General features: G+C 44.4%; 2 protein-coding genes across 3 annotated transcripts in view; both read left to right on the top strand.

Annotated features, from left to right (window-relative positions):
* The window catches only part of LOC126048132 (uncharacterized), a 33132-nt gene extending 16438 nt beyond the window's left edge, over positions 1 to 16694 (top strand). Inside the window, exons 3-4 of the mRNA XM_049822716.1 lie at positions 6048 to 6173; positions 16534 to 16694. Coding sequence (XP_049678673.1) covers positions 6048 to 6173; positions 16534 to 16694 — 287 coding nt within the window. The remainder of the gene's footprint in view (positions 1 to 6047; positions 6174 to 16533) is intronic.
* A 609-nt stretch (positions 16695 to 17303) lies between these two features.
* Positions 17304 to 26888, top strand: CCNA1 (cyclin A1). Of its 2 annotated transcripts, none has more exons than XM_049823118.1 (9): positions 17304 to 17391; positions 20145 to 20287; positions 21513 to 21756; positions 21988 to 22109; positions 22825 to 23048; positions 23678 to 23882; positions 25390 to 25503; positions 26171 to 26304; positions 26639 to 26888. In XM_049823118.1, exons 2-9 carry the CDS (start codon positions 20162 to 20164, stop codon positions 26688 to 26690), a joined length of 1221 nt encoding a protein of 406 aa, XP_049679075.1. In that variant the 5' UTR covers positions 17304 to 17391; positions 20145 to 20161; the 3' UTR covers positions 26691 to 26888. The 2 variants fall into 2 exon arrangements, with proteins under 2 accessions (XP_049679075.1, XP_049679074.1); XM_049823117.1 differs by having other exon boundaries at positions 21510 to 21756.
* The last annotated feature ends 812 nt before the right edge of the window (positions 26889 to 27700 follow it).

The following is a 27700-nucleotide window of genomic DNA, read 5'->3' as shown; positions in this document are numbered from 1 at the left end:
TGTAATCTTTTTGCTACTCTAACTCTTACCTTACCTGCAGCCATTAGGCACAGAGGACCTGCCATGGGGCACCCTGCCAGCTTCACCTACCTGCAGTGCCCAGCAGAAGCCGGCTCTTTGTTTTTCTTCTTTAGTTACATCTCTCAGCTTTTATTTGAATCTGTAAGTCCTGCCTTTTATCTTTTATTGCTCACCAGAGGGAGATAACAAGAATAAAACCCTTTGTTCCAACAGTGATAAAAGCACAAGAGGGAGAGATGGCATCCTCCATCTTCCTTCAAATCAACAAAAGTCGGTCTGAGAATGCCGGGTGTGTGAGGCTGTGGATTAAGGGGGTGTGTTGAACCAATGTAGGGAGCGAACATGATGTCAGGACGGTTTGCTTCATCCTCCTGGCAAGGCAGCATCAAAAGATTTGCAGGAGAAAATTACTGTCTGCCATGATTCATATACCTTTCTATCCAGAACGTCTACTTCTCAGTGGAAAAGGAAGCAGTGATGAATTGTTCAAGATCATGGGTAGCCAAAAGATCCTGACCCTGCCAACTGCGTACAGCATCTCCTATAAGCTTTGGGAGCACTTTGCAGGCAGCAGCTCTCCCAGGGTCCCAGCACTTCATTTTTGCAGGATGAAGTTACCCTGGGCAAGTTGGTGATGGCAGCCTTAGCAGCACATGCCGGTGTGCTTTTTCCCACCATAGAGAATTCAAATAATCCCCTCAGCATTCTCTGCCCCATGGGGAGACCCATCTCCTGCCTGAGGACTGTTCTAGGCTCATGAGACAATGCAGACAAAGGGTTAAATGGTGACCACTCCTGTTCTAGACAGCACTCCGAGCACAAAAATCTCAACTTTTGCCAAATACAGCTTTTTCATAAAGAGTTGTTTAATGTACAGAAATCAAACTGAGTGTGGAACCCTTGGTCATCCAGATCATTAGACTGAAGTTCCTTCTTAAGAAAAGTATTGTTCCCTCCACTCAAAAAACGAAGTGACTACATTATCCGATGTCATAGGCTATTTACACTTTAATTTCTCTACTTGAAGACATTCTTATAAAGGTCTGCCCTGACCACTGCTTTGGAGTGAGGTGGCTGAGAGCAGCCTATATGGTGATTAGAGCACAGAAAGGAGGCAGGGTTCGCATCCTCTTCATCAAGGAGACATCTGACATGAAGTCTCCCCCATCTTAGCTTGGGACGCTTATTACCTGAGCATTGTTACCACCAGCACTAAAGATCTTGTGAACCCAGGCTGTCATTTCCCACACTTTTCAATGGTCCTAAAACAAGCCCTCAGACAAAACATTTTCTTTGTTACAGAATAAAATAAATGCAAAACCCTGAAAATACTTATTTTATCTCAGTATCCCTTCTTCTTGGGTTTTTGGTGGGACTTTTTTTCAGTCAAGCCATAAGAGAAGAAAGGATATTGGCACAATGCTGATGTATACTATCAGGCAGCAGATTCTAACCTCAGGGTTTTATTAACATGAGAGTGGGGGAATGGAGCTCACTGGTAGCCCCCCCCTCCAGGTAGCAGGGCTCCCCCTCAGTGAGACTCTTTGGCAATACATTCCACTGAATGCCAGGCATATTGGTTAATGTGGATCTTGCTACAAAGGGTGATTTTTGTTCCCTGAAAAAGTCATGCATTTTCCTTACTCAGAGTCTATGCACACTCTTTTCCACATAATTTCAAAACCGTTGTCAAAAGCATAAAGAAACAGATTTATTTTTCCTTAAATATAGCATATCTTATTTTTCTTATGATCTTACTTTGCAGTGCCTTTCTACAGATAATGCTGTACATGGTACAGTATATGTTGGCAGTATTATTGAAAAGCCAAATGCAGAGGAAGAAAAAATATGAGGTTTATCTCATTATCTTTAGGAGCCTCCAGATAAAATTGTAAATGGCTGTTTTCATAAAGCTCTCCAGTTCTCACCTCCCAGTATTAATTAAAGCTTTGTATAAATTCGCACATCTTGTCACAAGCACAGAGAAAGTATGGGAAAGTTAAAAATGCAAGCTTTGCTGACATGCATGTGACCTTTTAATTTTGCATATGTTTGCTATCTTTGTTTCGAACATGAATTTTGAACAAGAATTTTGCAATGGAAGTTAGTGCTGTCCTATTAAGAGAGCTCTTTTATATGTGCGTGTATATATATATATATACACACATATATAGGTGTGTGTATTACCATACTAGCCCTAGCAGTACCTGCACCTGAAACAAAATTCACACACAGAGCTGAGCTAATACAAACACACAGAGACATTCAGCCTCCTCCCAAGAGCCTTGCAATACAATTTAAAATCAGTTGCAACTGTGAGGAATAACAGTCACTGGGAGGAATGAGGGGAGAGGACAGGATATCTCAGATAGCACTGTGATACAGAAGCTATTGTAGATTTAGCTTTAAGCCCTTCTTTTAATTTCCTATGCAGCGAGCACCTGCCTGGGTGGGTATTTTTGGTGCCTCTGATATCAGAGAAAAGCAGGAGCCTGCTCTGCTGGGAGCTGCACAGACAGGTTTGTTCAATGGGACATTTCTCCCCTCTCGAGGCCACTTAGCGTTTCCAAAGTGGCCCAAGAAAAACTTGTCTTCCTGAGAGCCAGGCTGCCTTTTTAACTCAGGGCAGCGCCAGGTGTAATGGTTTCCTCATTATTTGAGGTCTCTCTCTCCCGTCAGTCAGGGCTGCCTCTGAGTCAGGGAGCCGACGCGCTCTGCACTGCAAAACCTTGTGAGAGGCGAGGTGATGTTCTCATTAAAGTAACCGTGAATCCCTCGGGACCATCCCGGCCTTCAAGAAACTCAATTTGTTGTTTGACCTGTTTTCTTCAGAGAGGCATCTGGAGAACACGGTTTGACATACGGAACCCACACTGACACATTGGGCAGAATCACAGGAACATGTCACTTATGAATTACTCTGTATTAACTCACCTACAACTCTACAGAGAATACAACTGGTAAAAAATTTCTTGAAATGTTACCTGATGTACTGCATAGCAAGTCAATTAATAATTAGTAATCCACTAATAACAAGCAATTTTTAGAGTTTAATAGAGTTCTGTGCTGAACTTAGATCAAAGGTTGTTTCAGGTGGCTATAGGGACTATAGATTTTATATGTGGATGTATGTGTTCGATTTCTCACTGCCTTGGATTTTGTATAAGCATGTGCATATTGAAAAAATGCTGGAAAGCTCTGTCACATCAGACTGGTAGTGGATACACAGTTTGGACAGTTGCAGATGACCAGCTGAGCGGGGAGTCAGACCCTCCTCTGTGAAGATGGTGGTGAAAGACCAGGCTCCAAAGCCTAACTTGGACAGTAAAAGACAGGAATATGTTTGTAGCAATTCATTAACTAATAGTGCATTTACTCTATATAGCACTTGCTACAGTGGCTTCTGAATGTGTCATTTTAGCAGTCATCTTTATTACCAAGTCTCAACGGATCATGCAAAAAAAACGAATTGTGACTTGGCAGTCACAACATTAGTCTGCTGCACATTTAAACAGACTGTTGAAGGATAATTTTTTAACAGCTAAAATCCAAGCACCTGGCAAACAGAATGTTTTGCAAGGAGATTGGTTTATTTCACTTGACAGTTTTATTAAACTTTAATCACCTTCTCAATGCGTTCATTGTCTAGTAGCCGCTGTTCATGTGGCCTAAATCAGGGGCTTCTAAAAAGATGAATACTTATTTTTCTGATTCTCAAGCACAGTGCAGTTCTGCTGTCTTTCATTATTAACTGTAAACCAGAGACAGAATTTGGTGAGATAAAATGAGGCAATAAAACAAAATTAAAGTGCTGTCAACACTAGATTTGTCAGGAATTTAATGAGCTTTGCAATAAAGGGTGCTGATTATAGGTAATATTTCACAATGCCATTCATCACTCAACAAAATAATATACTTTTAGGAGACAACTGTTACTGTGTTCTGAAATGATGGAGGTACTTATAGGCGAGATTGATGTGTGCTGTGAGCAGGTGCCATTGCCAGCCACTAAGCTCCAATTACAGGCTATGTGCATTGCGTGAAGTCAAAGTCATCTCTTACCCAGTGCTTGCTTTACAGAAAGCTTAAATAACAGTAACAGAACACCCAGCTCCGCTTGAACTGTCTCCTGCTAGCCATTCCTGTGGTTTTACGCAGATCCCATGCTGCCCCCATTTCCCTCTGATCTCCACATCTTCTCCAAGCTTCAGAAACGCAGGCGATGTGTGCTGCTGGGGCACGTTACGAGTCGGTAGCCGAAGGTGCATGATCAGGCTGCTGCCCTGTTTGGCTCCTGGGGATCCCCTGGCCCTGTTGACCGAACACCCATTAGCAGCCAGGCCTCATAGGGACAGCCTTTATGGCAAGCAGTACGCAAGTTTCTGGCACAGGGAGCATAGCAAGACACTTAAATTGCCCCGTCATTGCCCCTGGTACCTGGGAAAATTGCCCTCCAGTTGTTTTCCAGGAAAGTGAAAAACCTGAAGAATTTACCGAACAACTTAAAGGCAGATTTTCCAGCTGGGTCAGATCTTTCATTTACCTTCAATGCTTTTTTCTCAACTATAAACCTAGTTGTTTCCGTAGATTACTTTCACTTCCACTTGCGCAGACGAGAAAATGAGGTCAGTCAGATCTGCTAGGTGTCATCCTCGATCTGTTTGCATTGGTGTAACTTAAGGTAGTTGCTAACCCTGTAAAAACAAGAGAGGAATGAGGATCTATCAGCACAATGACTCACACCTGGTGAGTGTGCACAAGTAATACGAGAAGTCTCTTGCCTGATGGGGAATCTGCTTGGAAACTAATCCTTTGTGTCCACAGAGCCATGTAGAAATGACAGTCTGAATAACGAAGCAGCTGACTTCAGTGTGGACATAGGTTCTTAGACGTCCAAAAGCTGGAAAGCATTTCAATTCCACATGCACCTTTATGTTACTTGTTCTTTTTGGCTGCCATCATACAAAAAAATATTGGCTGGCTTTCTTGTTAGCAGAGGTTGAGAAGATTACATCAAAGCTAATCAAAAAGGCAGTTTTAGAGCTGAAAGCTATGATATATCAGCCCAAGTCCTGAAAATCCTTATTGACCCTGGTAGTCTGACTCACACAACTGCTTCCTCCTTATCAGAGCCCTCTTCATCTGCAGGAGGACTACCAAGGAGTCTGAGAAAATCTGATCACATATTACCTGGAGCTGGCTCTATACAGCTGTAAGGTTGAATATAATAGTATTTCTGAAGCTAAGAAAGAAATAATTTATATGCACTAAGATTTTAATTGGTAACCCAATCAACAGTATTCAGTATTCCTCAAATACGTAGCCATTGCTTTATTTTAACCACATTTTGTCACTGATCCACGGGATATCATGATTTCAGGACATCAAGAATGTAGGCCTGAGCCTACGGACTATCACGTGAGGGTATGGCAGATTTTCTGGGTAATTTAATATGGACAGGGAAAAAAAAGCAAACCCACAGTTAGCTGTGACCATTATCAATGGATTACCCCTTACTGTGCACACAGCACTGGACTCAGCATTGACATCGAGTTACTTAGCACTGAGTGGTCCACGGCAAGCCAGGGAGCTCTAAATCTGGTGCATTTTCTGGTATCCTAGTAAACATCAGCCAAGGTCTATATAGGATCATTTTGCTTTTTGATGCATGCCAAATCACTTTCGGGTTTAGATTTGTAAAAGTGCTTTTCATTCCTTTCTGGGGTGCTCTGGAAGAGGCTGTGAGGGTTGTGAAAAAGGCTCACTAGCTCTTTAATAAAGTCCTGACCCAATAAATGCTGGAGTGAATAGAAAACCTCATTTTGTCTCCAGTCATGGTTAGACGAAGACACAAATCTCCTGGGATTCATTACAAAATCCCAAATGGTGCAGCCCAGTTCAACACCCAGTGGCCTGAAAGTTGACCACGATCAATAGCTGGGGAGTTTTTGGACCGTTATTTCCCTTTGGATATTCATAGTGTGCGGACATGATCTTCTCTCTTTGGTCTTCCTCTTGTTTTGCAGAGACGAGATCCAAGCTCGGTGCCCACCGCCGCGCATACAATGCAGGACACCTTCAGTCGAGCACCGGCGGCACCCATGCTGCTCAGGACCCAGGAGGGAACCCCCCACCAGCAGCCACGTTCCTTGGTAACTTCCTATTCTCAGACCACAGTTATTCAGGGCGTCGTGTCATTTGTTTCAGCTTGGTTTTATTGACTGGGTAAATAACTCTCTTGATTACAGCAGTTACAGTTTTCCCTGTGGTTATGTATGGCAACTTGCTGCTCACCCATCTTTAACTGCATTGTTAATTAGGAGGTCTACATTTCCCTTCTTGTCAAAAGCAACCAAGCTCCCTGCCACTGGAATTCCTTCTCCTCCCTTCTCCTAGGGTGAGAGAACAGTGATCTTATCTGGTTACGCTTCAAGTCTTAAGTACATTTTTAATAAAATCTGTAATTAATACTTTGAGAGGGTGGTGGGGTTTTTTTCCTGTGGCTGAGCACATCTTGAGCACAATTTTTTAATGGCAGTAAACAAAAATAAAGAATACTTAATTGCACACTTAATTGCCAAATCTTTGGCCGTGTTAAAATCCAGGGACACTGGACTTCCTGGGAACACAGGGCAAGCCATTAGTGCCCTTTTCCTAGGTTTTAGAAAAAAGCAGCCATAGTCTTTGACCTGTAAAAATGTATTAAGAGCATGAAAAGCTTGAACAGACTCCAGCTGAAGCCAAAGACAAAACTAGACATGTCAATATAAGCAGAAATGAGCACAAAACATGCACACATTGGAAACTGGTAACAGTATTATTTCTAAATACAGAGTATATATTACTTATTGCCATCAGACATGACAGACTGAGAGTTTAGTTTTAGACTTTGAAAAAAATTAGACATTAATGTGCTTCTAGATACAAAATAATTACAAGAGATTGTGTTCATCTCACGTAACTTGTTGAGATAGTCTCCATCTATAGGCAAAGGAGGGAGAAAGGCACCTCCTGCGGTTGACTCAGCTTTTCAGTCTTTAGGCCCCAGTTTAAAATGAGATGTGCCCTTCTCTTGCAAGGAAACATAAATTTCAAATTTGTCTTCAAGAGAAGAGAAGTTTTCAGGCAAGACATACTCCATTTTCCATATCTGGACTACAAGAAAATTTTCTCTGATTTATATGCCACTCATCACTATCACAACCAGAAATCTGGAATACAATGAGAATGCAGCACTTTCTGTCTTCACACAATGTGCACATGAAAGCTGAAAAATCCTCGACTTAGTCTAAACACTACTTAGCAACAACTGAAAACATCAGTGTGTTATCCACATTCTTCTCATACTGAATCCAAAACATAGCACTATACCAGCTACTAGGAAGAAAATTAACTCTATCCCAGCCAAAACCAGGACAAGGCTGAGAGCGCTGGGACTGCTCAGCCTGGAGAAGAGAAGGCCCAGAGGGACCTTATCAATGTGTATAAATACGTGATGGGAGGGAATGGAGAAGAGGACGCCAGGCTCTTCTCAGTGGTGCCCAGTGACAGGACAAGAGGCAACAGGCACAAACTGAGATCAATGCAAGAGTCAGGTATAAAGCTGTCAGCAGTGCACAACTGTCTGCTGGAGAAGGACCACCAGGAAAATTCTTAGTGGTCTTAAAAGGTATCATGCATTGCTGTCCAAAAATAAGATCTGAAACCCTAAAAAGCTGGTAAAAAGATAAAAATTCTCTACTCTCTTGGTACTAAGCAAGTATAAAAAAATAAAAGAAAGTCCGAACACATATGCTAGACATTAAAAGGAAACCTAAATTCAGTATATGAAACAGGGTTCTGTAAGTGCTGTCTCTGATAGTATATTCTATGTCGAGAAAGGCATTCATTTCTCACTGTCTTATCAGTACCACAGTGGTAGTCTGTAAGCTAGAGATAAACAGAAATTATTTTTTTCTGGCTAACACATGAATACTTAAAGGCCTGGGCTGTTTTACAGATAAGGACTCTTCTACAATGGCTCTAGTGCCTTCACCTCTCAGATGCCTATCTCTTTTCAGGAGGGTATCAGAGGCAAAGGTTTCCCTGGCTTTAGAGACAACCTGTGGGTGCTTATTAACTACCTGAGAATAGGGGACAGTTGGCTTCTGGGGTAGAAAGTAGGGAGTGATGGAAACAGGGAGACGGCAGCATCTGGAGGACAGAAGAACGTGACACCAACCTCTTGGCTGTCCAGACTAAAAAGGGAGGAAAGAGGTTGCAGTTCTCTTACTGTGTTTTCTGAGGAAAGAGCTGCTTCCAGTGTAGGGAATTAGGTAAATGTAAATACGCAGGTGAAAGCTTATGGGGTCATCTAGTCAGTGATGCTATAGCCCAAATATAGCTCTACAGGAATGAACTTTCAGATAAGAGTTGTTTTGATCTTAGAGGCCAAAAAGTTTATTAGATCATCTCATTGGGCTTTCTACCTATTAGCATACCATAAAATTTTTCCCCAGTTACTCCAGTATACAGTCTGGTAGCACGTGTATTTTTTAGCTAATGGATATCTTAAGTAAAGGCATATGTTAAAAGACATCCTGTTTTTCCCCTTTGGGTTTGCTGTCATGGGTGATCAATCTCATTGTTACAGACATTTGCTTTATGTCTAATTGGAATCTGACTGTTTTCAGGTACCTGTCACTGCATCTTCTTATCTCAGTGGCTGCTAGAATAAATGGGCTTTTCAGGCTTCATATCTTCTTCCCATGGGAGTCCTGATGCAATCCTGTCATCTTTCAGTCTTCTGCTTAGTAAAATGTTGAGATACTTAAATCTCCTCCTGTAAGGCTTTTTTTTTTTAATTTATTCTTTTCTGCATCCTACAAACATTGCTACATTTTCAACACCTTTTTTACATGCAGACATTCGTATTCTGTATTAAAATCACCATTCGTGTTTTCTACATTATAGAGTTCTTATTCTTCATCACATTGAATTTGGAAATTCAAACTCTGTGATCTCAAAGCTTCTTGGCTTTCCAAGATGTAGCCAAGATGAATGTTAGCAAGCCAAAGAGCACAGATGACTACATGAACAGAGCTTTTTGAATTTCAAACAATGTAAAATAGATGTGCTAAATTTTATAGTCCTCTATTTTCCCCTTCTAATTACCCATCTCTACTGCTTACATACAGATGTGCTCTCTATTTAGTAATTGGATTGTCCTATTGTTTAGATTTCTTTATTCACACTGTTAGGATTTCTTTTATTCACACTAGACTTTTAATATCTCTCCCTCCCACAAGGTCATTTTTTTTCCAGCTATGCGTTGCATTTTCATGAGTGGTATACACTTGCAATTACAGGTGCTCTATAAATCATCATCACTGTGAATCATGGACATAAATAAACATGGTTGATGAAAGACCTTTTACTGCTATCAGTTATAACATAAAACAGGTTACACAGACAAGCTGTGACCTGTGAGATCAGATTGGTATCTAGAGTTTTAATCTCTGTTCTTGGCTGTGGTAGAGAAAAATGGCTATCATTTATCACTAGCAAAGCATGCGGTAAGCAATAAGAATGTGTGAGCTCAACTACATTAAACGGTAGCCGCTGTGTATGTACATAAGCAATGCTGTACCATACATCTACTACAAACATTTATTAGCAATATGCTGTAATTATGGACACAGATTCATTATAGATGACTTGAAAGAGCAGAATTCAGATAATTGCAATGGGAAAGTGTAATTGCAATGAGCAAGCATCATTAACTAATTTACTCAGATAATCAAGGGCCAACTAAAATTACATTATAGAGAAACCACACAGTACTCCAATTAAAACTCATAAACCAAAGAAAAAAGGCAGAGGAACTCTCCAAGTAATGGAAGCGTTTGGCTACTTCTGTTTCTTCTTTCAGTATACCTTCCTGGCCATGAGGCTAATAATCCTGGTACAAATTTGTGATGAACACTGCATTGTTGCAAGCAGCCATATATTTGTATTTTTCTTTAGTTTGAAGATAGCGAGACTGCCATGCTCCAGGTACAATCAACACAGTACAGTCTATTTGCTTCACAGGTTATGAAATCCACGCTAATGGCCTGATGTCTGAGGAGCTCATCTCAGTTTTGATGAATCTTATCACTGACTTCTAGGGGAAACAGGGGAAAGAGTTCCAGGGACATGAAACCACCGGGCAATGGCTCTCTTAAGTCATCCTCTGTCTAAGCACGTATGTCTCCCTTTGGCCTTGCATGGTGGCATGAAGTCATGTACTTAATATGTAAGGCATAGAGTTCAGTGGAGAACCTTTCTTCCAGTGTAGATAAAACCATTGCCAGAGTCCAGCAATGCTAAATCTTGCATGCAGAGTGAACTGAAAAACAGCAGTTGCCTGTCCCGATTCATTCTGATAAATAGTTGTCGTTCTGATCATTCCCTCCAAAACCAAAAGATGCATGGCTTTTGTTCAGAGATTGTTCATGCTTTCAACAGAGATTTTCAATTCAATTTGAAATAAATGCTTGTAATATAAAAAAGTTAAATTACTGAAAGATAAGATCTGAAAGTTTTGGTGTTTTATTTCTTTCTATTATTAGTCTAAAAGGAAATTCCATATCAAACTGCTATTCTATTAAGAAAATTACAGTGACCAGTTCTGCTCACATCCTTTAGTTTAGCTGTAACAAAGTTTTATGGTATGAATTTTAGCATGTGGAATGTCCCAGGGAAGTCACCACCCTGTCAACATCCATCATACAGCATTTACACCGGCGCTGCAGAACTCTGCTGAGCTGAGGCCTTCATGAGTAGCCTTTGCCTTCACAACACTACAAATGTTGATCATTGCACCTACTTTTCAAAACAACAAAGATAAAAAACTATTTTCCAAGATTACTGTTGCTATAAATTTCGCCTTAATTTTTGTTACAGGTAGCTGATCTCCAACTAGTCATGCATACAAAACTCATCTGCTTTATATGCATGCAAGCCGTTCCATTTGAATTACTAACACGAACTAGTAGAACTGATAGCAACAAATAATAAATAACTGTTCTTTTAATGTCCAGACACTGCAGTCTGAGAACTTGTCTGTGATTTGTAACCCGAGAAACAGAGCCCACGAGGCAGCTTCCATAGGATCATCAAGTCAAAACATGAATTCCTTTTGACACTTTTCAACTGTCAGCTTCTGGGTAGAAATTAACAGCAGCAGGCAAAAACAGCTGAGTAACAGATGCTGTGAATATAGGGACAATAAATTAGGGGCCTGATTGATCGAGAAAAGATCTACTATACAACAAGGGCATTTTAGCATGCTCTTCAGCAGTATCTGGCAGAAGGGCCTAGCGCTGGAGCTAGACAGTTATTAAAAAGAGTGATTTGAACAATCTGGAAATGTCTATTTCTGCATTGTGCAGAACTGTTTCAAGGTTCTATCAAAGTTACGGGTGTTTTCCTGTGGTGTTCTGAAATGAAAAGCAGGGTTGAGATATTAATGTTCCGTGAAGGACATTCATTTAAAACATGCACAATGCTACAGTACGCTATCAGCTTCTTTACGATACAGAGAAGCTCGTAAGGGAATAAAAGAAGGGCAGTGGAAATGTTTGGTTTCAAGCTTGGTATTTTCCCTTCACATGCAGCACTAAAGGGTATAGTTTATATTCTGTGATTGTTTTGATACTGCAAAACCTCCTTTTCTTGTCCTTCTGGGAGAAATGGGAGTAACTGCAGTGGTGCTGGGCAACCTGCACAGTCACAAAGCCAGCAGGAGCAGCCCTGGACTGCCGTGGAGAAGCAACCCCAAAGCTGGAAATGTTTGGAGCCGTATTTGTCACCTGTCACACCACTTGATTCAGAAACATCTCTGGGGTCAGTTTAAGGCTATTCTGCTGATACCCTGTAGTGCAAGGCACTGGGGCTAGTGTACCTGATGATCCCAGTAAGAAAGGCACTCAGACTCCATGAGCTATTGCTTAAAATACCATCTTCTGGAGCTAACGCAAGAGAGAGAAGGAATACAGATAATCTTACGGCCCTTCAGGTGCTGGGAACCCCAAGCTGCTCAGCGTCAGACAGACCTCTGCTCAGGGCATGCAGTCCGGATCCCACCCATGGAAAGGTTCACCGACATTTACGGTTTCGAGACCTCCTATAGAAAACACTGTATTTGTCATTCCTACTGTCAAACAACCCTGTGTTCAGATGAGAACTTGCTGCTCCGCTTTTAAGATAAAGACAAGGCCACGCAGGCGGTGCAGTCGACAATCCCACCGAGTGGGAGCTGCCCGCGGGCTCCTCCGTTCCCGTCGCCCAGCCCAGTTCACGCTGCGGCCAAGAGACCGAAGCGCCCAGCGCAGGACTGAAGGAGAAGCCGTGCGTCCAGCGGCGCGGCGCAGCACGGCACCCGCCTGTGCCTGCTCAGGTTCTCTGTTACGTGGATCGCTAACTCTTGGATGCACAAGAGTCTTCTGGTTGGGACCGTTACAACCCCAGAGGGGAAAATCTTGCACCTGCTTGAGGCTTTGAGCTTTGCTTCCCTGCTGTGGGCATCCGCTGGTGCTCTGTGCCAGCTTGGTAACTTCCACCGCTTCTTGAGGTGAGTTCTGCTCGCTGTCAGACACGAGACACGATGGCAAAGGCGGTGGGATTTGCAGGCAGGCTGTGCTCCAAGGGACGTAGGATATGTTGCTGCTTCCCTTCTTTCTTTACATAGGTGCCCTGGGACTCTCACAGATTATATCTGGTTTCTATAGCAAGTGGAGGAGGAGTATGTGCACGGTACAGGCAAATTTCACAGTCTTACCTTGCACAGCATTTGCCAAGAACACGAATTGTGCACTGTACCTCTGACAGTCAACATCTGGGGAACAGGAATCTGCTTCTGAGGGCTGTCCTGGGATCATCGCACTTCTTACAACAACCTCACATGGTCGTCTCTGGGCCGTTCTGCAGAATGGGTTTTCAAGAACACTCTACTGACTAAGGTCCTACATTTATTGTTCTCCCTCATGCCCCTGGCTCCATATCTCTATGTAAGAATTACTCCACGCCCACTTTACATTTAATATATGTGCTAAATAGTGGCATGCAGTACAGTAAGAATCAGAAATTGTCTCATAGCACTCCATGTATCAAAATGGGCTGCTTGATTGGTCCTGCCAGCAATATCAACCTTTCACACTGACTGGTGATTTGGCTTGAGGAAAATCAGTCAGTTCACTTTCCAGATAAATCTCAGCTCTCAGATTTGATAATCTGCTATGACACACGTAATGAGTAAGGGGTATTAGTTTAGGCCTCTGTTTAGGAAGAAAGCTTTCACTCTAAGCCTTGGAGTTAATTGATCTTATAAAGTCAGTATATTTAAAAATACACAAAAGTTTGTATTACAGCAGAGCCCTAATACGCATAGAGAAAACATAATTTTGCACAATGTAAAATTGTATGTGTGTGGCGGTTTGACTTTTCTTTTTTATAACTGAAGGGTTTAGTGCATGAAACCTAGTGGAACTTGCTTAATAGAGAACACTGGCAAAGTTACAAGAACCAACTTGATCACTACATGATTCTGAAAGGCAAATATCAAGTATTTTCTAGAGATGCCTAAGGAATACTGATGCATTACAAATTAAAGTTATGTAGACATCATTCACAGAAGTGTCATAGAGGGGAAATGTAGATTTTAAAGTACATCAGGTATGCATAAGCAATAGTTTAAAGAAATATGTCCACTGGAAGAAGCTACCTTCTTTTATATTCTGTAAATTACAAGTGAATATTACACAGAGTCAGCTGACAAGCATACATGTAGCCCTAGTTAAATTATACCAATTAACACTAGATAATCAGTACAACCTGCACCATTAAGTTTAGATTAAGGGTTAGGAGAAAAAAAAAAGGTTATAAACATTCCAATATAGTTTCCATCTTCTAGGACTCAGAACATAGTCATTTTTCAAAAACTTTCCTGAAATATTTTAGAAAAGCAATTTAGTGTTTTGAAACTGTGATTTAAACACAGTGTTTCTTCCTTTTTATCTCTGCCTTCTTTTTTGCCTGTGAAAGCAACAGAATAAATTATACCTGTGGTTTTCTTCTGTTTACTCCTGGACAAATATAACTTTGCAAAAGCTAAGGACATTTGGAAAAGTTACAGAATGGCAAAAGGAGGAACACAATACGATGAAAGGAAACCAGACGGCAGATATTACAAATTTGATTGCATCCTGACAACCTCTTTCAGTTATGGCCTCTTTTTGAGTTTCTGGAGGGTGCTCAACAAGCACAATTCTTACTCTCAGACCATTTCTTCCATGCCTAGGAATACAGGCCCAGAAAACCTCTGAGTATTAGGTTCTCTTATCTGTCAAAACAGGGAGTCCACATGTCCACTGCCAATGGGGACTGGTCCCTGGCCGCGCTAACCTTTGGATTATGCTCACAAACTGTTGAAAAGCACAATCTGCAGCAGGGACCATGTCAGAGCTGTACTAACAACCATATGGTATAGATGACTGAACTGCAGGGTAGTGTACATTTCCTGGCCCTTTTTAATGCACTATCATCAGCCAAGCAACGCAGACTGTGTCTGTGACTGCCTGCGCTGCCAGCGATACGTGATCTTGTCTGTTAGGTGGTTGGGTGCACAGAGCTTTTTCTCATTGGGCTACAGAGTTGTCCAAACTCGCCGTTCACTGTGAGCTTTCATGCAGAGGAATATTAGGTAAGCTTGGACTTGAGTTCTGGTTTGGGCCTGTGCTAAATATCCAGTACAGGTAGAGAAAGCCAAAGCGATCTCTCTAATATATGGTGAGAATTGGTGGCTCAACCAAGGCTGTGTCTTGGTCTTGTTTGTACACCTTGGCCAACAATTCCTGAGCCCTGGACCCATGTCTTAATTGTTGGCCATTATTCTGATTTTGGTAGTTCAGAAAAACACTGAAACCCAAGATAAAATCTATGTATTCTTAAATAACTTGAAATTAATTTACTAGTATGATAACCAAAGCAAACTGCAGGCAGGGGACTATTCACAACCCTAGGAATCATAGCCATATGAAAGAAGAGAGCTCAGGTTCTCCACTGCTTTGCTGCTGTAAGACCATACAAGGTCCTGATGGGACCTTGCAGATCACTGAGTCCAGGCACTGCTCTCGCTGTCAAGGAGATTTCATAATCCTTTTTAGAAACTTTCTGAACTCAGAGACTGCTCCCACAGCACATTTTCCAGGGTATTATGCAGCCGTGCATTAAATTTGCTATGCAGTGGAACCTTCAGGGTTGCTCTGCAATAAGCTGACCTCAGAAGAGTCTGTGCCGCACGCGGACCTGCTGTGTGATTGCTCGGTACACTGGTCTGAAAAAACTTCCCCAATATTGAATGTGACCTGGCCAAGGTCATAATAACTCTGTGTTTAACCTGCCTGAATGGCTTTTCCTATATGAATATTGTGTTGTAATTCAGTATGAGACTTAGAGAAATGAGGCTGGGAAGTTGCAAGTCTTAACGTTAACCGCTTCACATCTTATACTTACACATATTTGTAAGACAATGGATGTTTTATTACTAGTGAAGACACTACTTCCAGGGTGCAGGCCAAATAGCTATTTAGGCCAAGCTGAAAACCTGGGGATTAAAACACAGCAGGGACCAAAACACACTTCAAAGGGTGAAGAGAGAAGGGGACAGCTGACGGTGGTCTGATTTTTGGATAGCAGGAGCTGCTGGGAGCTTCTGAAGCAGCTGCGTCCGTCTCAAGCTCGTGACAGGAAGAAATATGCAGGAGAAATATCTTAGGTCAAAATATGCTGATTTCCTTTCAAAAGGCAGTTTTGCCCCTGTGTGCTTACAACCGGAACAGGAGTGACTCATGTGGTTTCAAGCCACAGAGGCAAAGGATGCTCCCTGTACGGGTGACGGGACCAAGATCCTGGGAGGGGGATGATGTAGTGGTGGTAGCTTGAAAACTCCGAATTGCATGAGAAATGAAAAAAGGGAGTGTGCTTCGTCTCTCCTCCAGCTCCCAGGCACAGTGCCAAGCACCTGCATTTGTACAGACAACATTTCTCTCTTCTGTAAACAAATCTTGCAAAAAGATTGATATAGTAAAATATACTCTTCAGGTATTTCTATTGGGAAATTTACAAATAAAATCCAGCTCTTCAATCTCTACAGAAGCCGTTCTGTGGCACTTCTGGGAGGCCTGACATTGGGGCAGAACTGGAGGCCAGGCAGAGTCACTGCCTGTGCCCCAGATCATGACCTGAAGCCTGTGCAGAGCTCGCTCTGTAAATGCTGGGGCTTACCAGTGGTCCACGGAGAGGAAAGCAGGAGCCTGTGCCAGCTCCCACGGCACGGAAGAAGGGAATTCCCTTGAACTGAAAAAGGTGCCAAATGTGGAAATTTCAACATTCAAAGCAAAAACTGCAAAAAGGAGAAAGAGCTCAGGAGCTCAGAAAGAGTCATGAGGCAGAGACGAGTCCTAACCAGCCCTTTAATCCTGTCTTTTCCAGAGCCCCCGAGGAAGCACCCTCGCCAAGTCAGGAATCACTCTGACTTCTCTGTCTTCCGAGAAATCATAAGTAAGACAGTAATTACTGCAAGAAGCCCTAAGAAGTCCACTCAGGAAGGCCCCAGTTTCCTCTCAAGCACTCACAGGAAAGCTCAGAAGTAAATGATTAATGGCCCAAAGCTTTATTTGATCTGCTGCTACAATTAGGTAGTGGCTGGCAAAGCTCACTGGCCTCCCTCAGGTACTAATCCATATTGGGCTGTTTCAAAGAGCTCCTGAGACACTGGAGCTTAGATAACCTCATTAAAAGCTATTTGAGAGGTGTTTCAGTTACATTAATGTACTATATGACTATCAAGGACATCCATATGCTGCTCATATATAAAAATATGAATAAGTCATCTGTTGGGTAGCTGAGGTTCCTCAGTTATGTCTAAATGGTGTACGGATATGATGGGTATTTGGATATAAAGGATATTCACTGACTGAAGACAAATTTAGTAAGTAACTTCCATCCATGTATTTGGCAAGGAGTGACACGCAATTTCTGTATGAACGCGAGTTACATGTTAGACCTGGAACTACCAAGTTCTGACATTCCTCATGACAAATACCACATGGAGAGACGGAGCAGCTAGAAAAATAGGTTTGGGCAGAGGTAAGGTTATTCTTATAAGCTACAGGCAGTTTTCACAAACAGCATTTACCTATCTGAAAATACGTACTTGCATAATGTTTCATCTATCTCTGTATCACACCCAGATGTTTTTTACTGAAGATAAAAAATCCAGCTCTGGCACTGCCAAAGGAAGATCCCTTGAAAGAACAGCTGGTATTTTCAGTGCTGACAAAGAATAAGGTAACATTTTAAAAATTATGAAAAATTAAACAGCACTTCAAATTCAGACATGGAGCACTAGGTCTATAAAGACAAGGGGTGCCACTACCCCCACTGCCTTCCTGATGCTGGTACCGCAGTCTCGTCATTTCTTTTGTGCTGGACCTACAGTTCATGGAGCTGTCTAAAACCCAGCTGAGACAACTGACCCCGCCGCTAACAACGCTGTGCCAGTGTTGCGGCTGCGTTACTTTTCAGGTGGACTAGGTCCGTGGTTTGTCTCACAACCGCACAAATCCTTGCGGCAGTAGCAGTGAGCGGCTGGGAGCAGGCCAGACCATGCTGAATGGAAACGGGCGTGCAACCGGGGCGTTAGGGACATAAACGTCTTCGGGCATCTGAGCCCTAGAACCATCGCCTCATTGATGTCTCGGGGGAATGAGTTTCCAAAGTCATTCCCTCATTTTTTATATTTTAACCTTTTACTCCTGCATACATGACCTCCATTCTTCTCAGATGAGATTTTGAAACTAGCAACCCATACAGATTTACGGTCAGAAGAGTAGTGCCAGCCACTTAAAATACAATTAGAGCCTGAAATCAGAGTCCCGATACTCCTGAATTAGAAAAAACATTGCTGAATTGTAATTTGAAGTGAAAGCAAATTTTTTCTTTGAGGGAAAAATCCAATCTTTTCTTCCTTTATTGCTAAGAAGAATGAGACTGGGCTTTTTTTCACTCATAAAATATATACATTTCAAAAGCCTTTTGTTTAAAAAATGTTATTAAACCTGAAATTTTTAATTAGTGTGTGGAATAGTCACACATTTAAATATGGTTTTGACTAACATCCACCTTCTTAGACTGCTATAGATTCTACATGTATCATAGCACAGGATTTTTTCCATATTTTTTAGTAATGCCATCAAAACAACAGGATACAGAGTATTTAAACTTCTGCTTAAGCTGATATTTCATTTCAAAGGCTGGCAGCTAGACTGATTTTTTCCAGAAATTAAAACTTTGCACGATAACATTTAAAGAACTGTCCCCAACTGAAGTCTTCCTTGTGCAAACCTGGGGTTTAGAGATGATGTGAAAGAAAGAGAAGAACAGGGAAGTACAGTGTAAACCTTCTGTCCCCCTCACCTGCATTTGCCCACGCCTGTAGCTGTGACAGCTCCACTATGGTAACTGCCTGCTTACAACCTTGCTGCTGCGAGGGCATGGAGCTCTTTCCGTCGCAAAGGAAAAGTGGTGTTACGTGGCCGATGGATCAAACACGGGTAATGTTTTTCACCTTGAGATATTCCACTTACCTCCTATAGTAAATTCACTGGGGAGGTGGCGGGGGCGGGGGGGAACTCAATTAAAAAATAGACATAAGAAAAGTGGGAAGAAAAAATACGGACCTTAATACAACCTGGATGACAAGAACTGCAAAACCCAATTCTGGTATAAGACCCTGCTTGACATATCCAAATTTTGGATCATAGCCCCTACATTTCAATCACAGCGGAGAGCATCTCAAGAAGTACCACAACTGCTGAGGCACAGCCATTTTTGACAGCGGTTTTAACTCGCTCTTGCAGATCTGCCAAAAGGGAAATCCCCAAATTTCCCACGCTGTCTATTCTGGGGCATCACAAGCCCACAAGCCTGATACCTGAGCTAAACCTCATGCTGAGGTTCAACCTGTTACACCGCTTGCTCTTTTGTCTTCACTACGGACTTTTACAGGGCTCGTGCGCCACACAGGGTATATTTATTTTCGGTTGCTCGTGCTGGAGCAGCCACGAGCGTGGCGGGTCACGCTCAGTCTGCAGTTCACTATAACCTCCTGACTCTTCTTCACGGAGCTGCGACCTGCCCGGCTGTCCCTCGTCCTGCATTTCTGCAGCCAGCGGCGGCGTCTGACCTCGCACGTGCGCCGCAGGAGCATCCTGCTTTTCCAGAACATTCTTCCAGTTTGCCAAGATCATTTTTGAAATCGAATCTTGTCCCCCCGCAGAGTCGCAGCCCTTCCCAGCACCGCGGGCGGTAGCGCCCACGGATTTAGTGAAGCGTGCTGGCCGTGCTCATTGCTGCGGGAATCTTGGATGGCACCGGACAAGCGGCCGCCCAAGTCCTCTTGGTTCTGCGGCTCAGACTCCAGCCCAGCCTGGCTACCCCGAGACCCTCCTCGTTCTGCTTTTCCCGTTATCAGAGCGGGAAGCCAAACCCTTCCGACCCCAGCGAAGCCGCCGACTCCCTCTCCCGCACCTCCTCGCCCTCTACCCCGCCCGGTCGCAAGGGGCGGCCGGGGCCGCGTCTGCCGGCCGGGCCCCCCCCCCCCGCCCGCCGCTCCGCGGGCGCTGCGCGGGGCGGTGCGTGTCCTGCGCGGGGGCAGCGCGGCCGGTTCCGTCCCCCCCCCTCCCCGCCGGGGTCTCCATGACGACCCGGGGCCGCTTGGGTTGCCACGGCGAGGGCCAGGGCCAGGGCGGCGGCGGGGGTTGCGGCCCGGGCTTCCAACCGGCCGCGACTAACAGCCACCGCCTCCGCCGGTCCCCGCCTATATAGGGGCGGGTGGGCCGGCGGCCGCCTCCGCGGGTCGGTGGCGAGCGGGGCCGGACCGGGCTGGTCGGTCGGTCGCCTTTCTGCGGGACGGGAGGGGCTTGCCCGAGGCGTAACCGGGTGTTTGGGGTGGTCTGTTTGGGTTGGTTGGTTTGTTTGTTTTCCCCCCCAACTTTATTTTGTTGATTTTTATTTTTTTTTCTTTCCCTTTTCTCCGAAAGGTACCCACGTCTGGGCGATGCGCCGCACCGGTGAGAAGAGCCGGGCGGGCCGGCGGGAGCCCTGCCCCGCCGCCCCCCGCAGCTGCGGGCGGGCCGTGCTGGGGGTGCTGGCGGAGAACGGGCAGCGCCGGCCCGGCAGCCAGGTGAGCCCCCGGGCCGGGCAGGGGAAGGCAGGGCAGGGGAGGGGAGGGCGGCCGGTCGGGTCTCCTCTCCTCTCCCCGCCGCGGGGGGCCGCAGCCACCCCCGCCGGGCTCCCCGAGGGAGCTCCCGGCCGCCGTGCGGGCCCTGGGGCCGGCAGCCCGCCCGCCGCTGCTGGGGGAGGGCGGGGGGGAAGGCCTGGGGTCGGCGGGGGAAGCGGTTGGGTCGGGCTCCGGCTAATGAGCGTGAGTCTCCTCAGAAACCCTGCTAGTGGCCGCTCAGCCCTCCTCTCCTCCTTCGCGCTCCCCCGTGGAAATGCTGTGGACAAATAATCTGTCCTGGAAGTGAACGGGGGAGGCTCCGTGAGAATTCGTTTGGGCAGTTGCCCTCTAAAGCGCAGGGGGGGCAGCTTAAGAAAATTCCGTTCACCGGTGCTTACCCAAGGGTCTCATTGCCTTGTGGCTGGCCACGCTCCCGGCAGGGTGCCAGAGCCTTCCAGAAGCTGAAGTTCACAGCGGGGCGTCTGTCTGCGCTTCGGTTCCTTGGGCCCCTCTGGAGTCTGCTGGTGTGGCAGGGAAAATGTGATTGTGCTGATTTACGGGACTCAAAACAGCGGTTGTTACCGGTGCACAGACTCTTCTTGGTTGTGACTGTGTAAAGCCCCTAACTTGGTTGGTGGCTTACTGATAGTAGGTGATGTGAAGGATTGTATCCCGGTCACACGTTGTAGCCCTAGGGGTTGTGATGCTTGAGCTGAAAACTTGAGCTGTAACTCGGTGTAAAACACCTTCTTGCAGGCAAAGTCCTTCGTAAGTCTGTGACAGTGCCCGAGTGCTTCCTTTTGCAACTTTAACTTGCCGCACTTTAAAGCAGCTGCTTCTTGCTGGAACGGAACGTGGAGCGGACCCTGTGCTTGCCAGCCCCACCAGAACCGAGCAGCGCTCTCACCTCCTCCTCCTTGGTGGTGGGTGCCGGAGACGAGGCTGCTCCCCTGGTTCCTGTCCTTTGCTACGCCTCGCTCTTTCTGTGATGTGTCTGTTGGAGCGAGACAGTCAAAAGTGGTACTTCTGAGGCGTCCCTTGCAGCTGGTGGTTTTTCCAGCAAACTTTTATGTTACTGGTGTCTGTTAGGCAAGGACAGTGATTTTCTTTTCCGAAACAAGTGATACTTACTGTTGTTTTCTTCCTGAGTTGCCCTCCCACAGCATTACTGTGTGTTCTGTTTCAGCAGGATGCTGCTGTTATCAGACGCTTCTCTGGCTCTGAAAACACCATCCCTTCATCTGGAAAAGATGAATTGCCCAACTGCACGGTCAGTGCTGCATCAAAGCAAGGGTTTGTCATCTACGTAGATGAACCAGAACAGAAAGAAAACTACACCTGCCAAGTGGCCGAAGAGCTGGAGTCAAGCCTGTGTGAACTGGATACGAGTGCAATGACATCCAGTATTCGCCTGCTGCTGGATCTGAGTACAGGTAACTCCTGTTACTACTCGGATGGTATCTATAGCACAAGTACACGTAAGGTGGTTATGAATTGTGATGCTGGTAAGCTAGTGAGTAGCTGATGTTACAGCAAGTAACCCTTCAAGATAGCTTGGACTGTGTCTACGTGAGGCACAACACTTCTGTGCTAGAAATAGCAGGAGAAGGTGAAGAGGCTAATCACGCAAATGTCGTGCTGCTTCCTCCTCTCCTACCTGTTAGGATCTCCTATGATAGTGGACACATCCTTCCAGTCCCAGCCTGAGGATCACGTGGGAGATGCCATAACTCTGACTGTGGGAGAGTATGCCGAAGACATTCATCGGTACCTCCGAGAGGCTGAAGTGAGTGGCTTGTAGCAAGCTGATAGATATTCGCGGTCTCTGTGATGGGCTGCAATACTGCACAGATGTGTGGCTGCCCCAGGGTAACCCAAGGCTGCCGCTGAACTACAAAGGAGGGAAAGCAAGCAGTAAAAGCCATCTCTGGAGGCAGCATCTACACAGTGATGAGGTCCTTCAGGATTACTCTGTGTCCCTGAAATTCCCTGCCATTGGAGCATCTCTTGACTCTTTGGGATGAAGGATTCTCACAGATGGGAGTTGAATGCTGCAAAAATACTAAAGCAGTTGGATGTGAAGCCACTGACAGCTCTCTTGCTATAGTAGTAGTTTTTCCTACCTTTCTGTATCAGAGCAGTAAAGTGCAGTTTCCTGATAGGAAGAGGGTAAAAAAAATGTGATCTGTTTGTTTTCAGGTCCCTCTCAATGGCTCATGTGTGCTTGATGGCAAAGGCTGTCCATAGTCTCGGAGGTCTACTATTCTGCTACTAACACAGTAGCTCCTAGCTCTTCAGCGTAGAAATACTACTTTCTGGAGATGCTACTAGCTGCTAATTAATATTACTAGCACTATAACTGTAATTAGTAGTAATGAGTTATTAATAGTGGAACAACTCATGCTCCTTTTGGTAGAACTATAAAGAATGCTAATCAGCTCAGCCATTGATGGCTCTCTACAGGGTGAGCATCCTGATTCTTCAACTCTCTCTCCAAACAGGTGAGATTCAGGCCCAAGCCCTACTACATGAGGAAGCAACCAGATATAACAACAGGAATGCGTGCCATCTTGGTAGATTGGCTGGTGGAAGTAGGGGAAGAATATAAACTGCGGACGGAGACATTGTACTTGGCGGTGAACTTCCTGGACAGGTTTCTTTCCTGCATGTCTGTTCTCAGAGGGAAGCTGCAGCTTGTAGGAACAGCAGCAATTCTTCTGGCTGCGTAAGTGTTCCTGAAATCTCGGTGAGCTAAAACTGTTTTTTGGACTGAGTTTTTTAGTTTAATTTGAAGGACTGAAGCTTGCAGTGGTAGGTGGCTTTTCGTGATGTCTCAAGATTAGCAACTTTGCCTACTTTGGCACTAGCAAAATTAAATACTCAGTTTGTGGTGTGAGGAACTGTAGTGGGGAAAACTTGTAACCATAACAGCAGGAGCAAAACCACTAGTGTGTTAGGTGGCTAGCCTGTAAGGCTGTAGTAGATTGACAGTTGCAGTCTGCAGTTAGCCTTGAACTGCTTTAAGTAGACAGGGTACCCAACACAGCCTGGGAGTGCATAGGTTTTTGTCTGGAGTGCATTGTATTCTTGAGACTCGCTCTCTGAGAGCTTGCTATTAACTTGCTATTGCAATGTGAGTGTGTTTCTATCCAGACTGATGACTTGAAGTTCCTCTAAACATCTTTGCCCAAATTTGAAACTAAATTGTTATCTAGCCTGGAGGAAGGACTAAAATAAGAGCTCTGCACAAATCTTAGTAATGTCATGTGCTCATCCTGATATGGGTCCAGCAGAAAGCTTGCTTTTACCATAACTTTCAAGCTGGCAAATGTGGCTTCTGTATTCCTTTTTCAGGAAATATGAAGAGATCTACCCACCAGAAGTGGATGAGTTTGTGTATATAACAGATGATACCTACACAAAGAGGCAGCTGCTAAGAATGGAACACCTGCTTCTCAAAGTATTGGCTTTTGACCTAACAGCCCCCACCATCAACCAGTTTCTCCTTCAGTATATTCAGAGGCATGGAGTCTGCATGAGGACAGAGAACTTCGCGAGGGTATGAATTATCCTCTTTTTAGGACTGGGGAGGGGGTAGAAGTGATCCTAAAAGCAGGACCACTTGCATTTCACTAAGACAGGTGCTGCTACTATACTATGCTCTATCAGAAGATATTCTTTTTCTCATGCCAAGTTTTATGTAGGACTGCAACAGGGCTAAACCTGGATGTTTTGTAGCCTGTTACCTTCAGTAGGTGGCTTGTGTGCTGAGTCTTCAGGATAAATATCTCATGGAAATCCTAAATTTGGTCTGTCTGTCTGGTTGGGGATAATGCACTGATGAGGCAGCTAGGTGGTAGGAATCTGGTTGTTTTTTCAACAGTGCCTGCACAGCAAGTCTGCCCTGGGTCTGGTGGTACTACACATTGCTACAGGATGACACAGTCTGTGCCTGCATAGCTGCATAGGCAACCCCGCTTAGAAACGGGTTAACCCAAGCTTATAGCAAAACATCTGACCTGCTGCTTATCTGCAAAGGGTATAGGGTTGTACAGTGACGCTGCTCCAACAGAGCCCAAATTCTATTTCTTAGAGCTGTCCATTTATCCCTGATCTCCAAGTGAGTTCCACCTGTGTGAACAAGAGCCTTGGAGGATGGGAAAAGTGTCTTTGTTATTTTTACAAAACATGAGTTTTCTAAGTGTCTATCTGTAAAACTACATAAGGGCTGATGTTGTGGTTTAACCCCAGCCAGCACTTAAGTACCACGCAGCTGCTCGCTCACTTCCAGTGGGATGGGGAGGAGAATCAGGAGAAAAAGTAAACCTTGTGGGTTGAGATAAGAACAGTTTAATAACTAAAATATAATAATAACAGTAATAATACTAAAATATAATAATGATTGTAATGAAAAGGAATATAACAAAGCTAGAGAGAAAGAAAACCCAAGAGAAGTGGGGCACAATGCAATTGCTCACCACTGGCTGACCAGTGCCAGAGCAGTGATTCCCCCCTCCCGGCCAGGTCCCCCCCAGTTTATATACTGAGCGTGATGTTCTGTGGTATGAATCCTCTGCCTGCCGTGTCCCTCCTGCAGCCACCGCACTGCCTTTGCCCAAGTGCGGTTTGGCTCCCTCTGAGCCAAAACTGAAAAATCCTTAACTTAGGATAAGTGCTACTTAGCAACAACTAAAACATCGGTGTGTTATCAACATTATTCTTACACTGAATTCAAAACACAGCACTATACCAGCTACTAGGAAGAAAATTAACTCTATCCCAGCTGAAACTGGGACAGCTGATGATGGGACCAGAACTTCAGATTTTACAGTGTAGATTGTTTAGACTTTGACAAAGTGTGGTCTTTCTGTCCCCACTGAAACATGCTAAGGCTTCTTTTGTAAGCTCAACAGGACCAGAATGCTATTTCTACCCACCAGACATGTAACTCATGGGTTTTTTACATGAAACTGAGACCATTGACAATTTTCAGTGCTTGCTGTATTGGACTAGTTTTACCAGCTAGGCTCATTCTGTCTGGAAAACCTTGTTGGTTTTTTGATCAGTATCTTGCAGAGCTGAGTCTCCTTGAAGCTGATCCTTTTCTGAAGTATCTTCCTTCACAAACTGCTGCAGCAGCCTACTGTCTAGCAAACTATACCGTGAACAGATCTTTCTGGGTAAGAACAACTGCATGTTAATGAGTAGCTCAAGCATTTTATGTTATCATTAAAACTAGGCTGAGAAAGCAGAAGGAGTAGCTTCAAAGTATGTTGTTATAAAGACTGAAATCCTAGGACCCTAAGCTAATGGGACTACCTGATAAAAGAATGTTAAATCAACCTGAAATATCCTGCCTCCTCTCTGAAATGGGAGGGACCTTGCTGTCTTGCTCACTTACATCAAGCCTGTACCTAAGGCCTTGTTAGTTTTTAATCTCCAAAACTTGCCCCCCAAATACAATTCAGGGGCTTTCTGGGAGGGAGGGGGGAGCTGAATGTGTCCACTTGAGTGGAATGATTACACTGAGTGGCTGCTTTAACGCAAGCCTTGATAGGGCTCTCAGCTGTGTGTTGGAGGAACAGCTTTAGCAGAGAGCAGGATCCAGAAGAGATGTAATGGATGTCACATGCTTAGAGCAGAAGGAGCTTCTTGTCAGATCTCCCGGCACCAAGGAAGAGACCCAGAGTGAAACTGATGGCAGGATACACTTGAAATGGATTCAAGCTTAAAGAACCTAGAGTGAGCACTGATGTTGTGAAAATGGTTTCTGCTTCTGTAGAAAGTGTATCTTCTAGATAAATGCTGCCTACAATAGAGTAACACTGGTTTTTCTCCTCTGACCAGCCAGAAACACTTGCTGCGTTCACTGGGTATTCATTAAGTGAGATAGCACCTTGCCTGACTGATCTGCATAAAGCATGCCTTGATGCTCCCCATTGCCAACTGCAAGCAATTAAGGAGAAGTATAAGCGCTCAAAGTAAGTAACCAGGAAGCCAGTGTTCTGTAACTTTGCGGCTATAAGCACAGGATAACTCTGCTTTAGCAGCTTGGGCTACAGCTGCTGTAGCTGGCAAACTTCTCATGGTGGTCAGCTTCTATTCCTGAAATGGAAGCCTCTGTCAGCCTCTTGAGGGGAAAACTTTTTGGACCAGAAAAGTAGTTCAGCTGTAGGTATACAGATGTACTGGATAACGATTCGTCTGTAACGTTGCAGGATTATTCTCTTCTTCCCCAGTGTGTTACACAAGAAGGTGACACCTTTATATTTGTTAGCTAAACTAATATCTTTAGTGACTGTATTTCTGTTCCAGGTACCTGCAGGTGTCTCTTCTGGAGCCCCCAGCAGTTCTTCCTCTACAATAGAAACCGTGGATCCTGGACTTAAAGATTATTTTGTCCCAGTCGGCAAAGCTAAACATTCCACAGAGCACTGCAGGTCATATTGTCTGTAACCGCAGAGATCAGAATGGTTTTTAGCTACTCTTTTTTAATTAGAGGCCTTTTTTAAAAAGGATATTAGAATATAGCTCTTAATATAGCTGACAGCACTTTTAATAAATGTCTTATTATACTGTTCCTCTGAATCTTCTGACTCCAGTTAATATCTGCAGCATTAGTGAGTGGAAAGGGTTGTGGTTTTTTACAAAATCATTGTGAGCAGGGCTTTTGTGCTAGCTGGACTGGATAAAGTGGCTTGAACCAATACAACCCGACATCTCCATAGACACAGGTGACTTGCTGCATTATCTTACCAGTTTCTTCCTCTTCTATGAGACAAGATCATGTGACCATGAACAGAACCTATTTTCTACAAATTGTTTACCATATCACAGCAAAAACATCCAGATGCAATTGGTCTATGAACTCAGAACGTGTGCATAGAAGGTGACCAGTGCTGAGGTAAAAATCACATTTCCCTTGATGGAGGAGAATAAGGGGGATTCCTGTGCAGGCAGCTGGAGGAAGGGGAGATTGTGGCTGTCAGAGCCTTAGCAGCACTTCGAACACAGGTGGACAGACTGCAGTAAAAAGCAATGCTGAAAGCTACGAGGTACTGGAACAGTAGAGTTGAGCTAGATGGCTGCTGTGCCACACTTGTGGCATTGAGTAGTCTTACGGCATAGTTGTCCGAGACAACTTCTCGTGCCACTAGAGCATTGCTGAATGTGTGTGCTCTGCAGTCTCCAGAAAAACCTCACTCTTAGCAGCAAGGAGGGGGGTGATGGGACAGGACTAACTATTTTATCCTGAGCTGCTACGCTGTTTTGTGCCCCCCAGTTATTCGTTGGGTAGTGTTTTCAAAAACAAACAAAACACCACCTTGAGTACTCTTAAACATAATTCCTGTCCATAGTAGTTAAAAAAATTCAGTT

Source organism: Accipiter gentilis, chromosome 19 (genome assembly GCF_929443795.1).
Source record: "Accipiter gentilis chromosome 19, bAccGen1.1, whole genome shotgun sequence".
NCBI classification, from domain to species: Eukaryota; Metazoa; Chordata; class Aves; order Accipitriformes; family Accipitridae; genus Astur; species Astur gentilis.
This window is presented reverse-complemented; position numbering and strand designations above follow the sequence as displayed.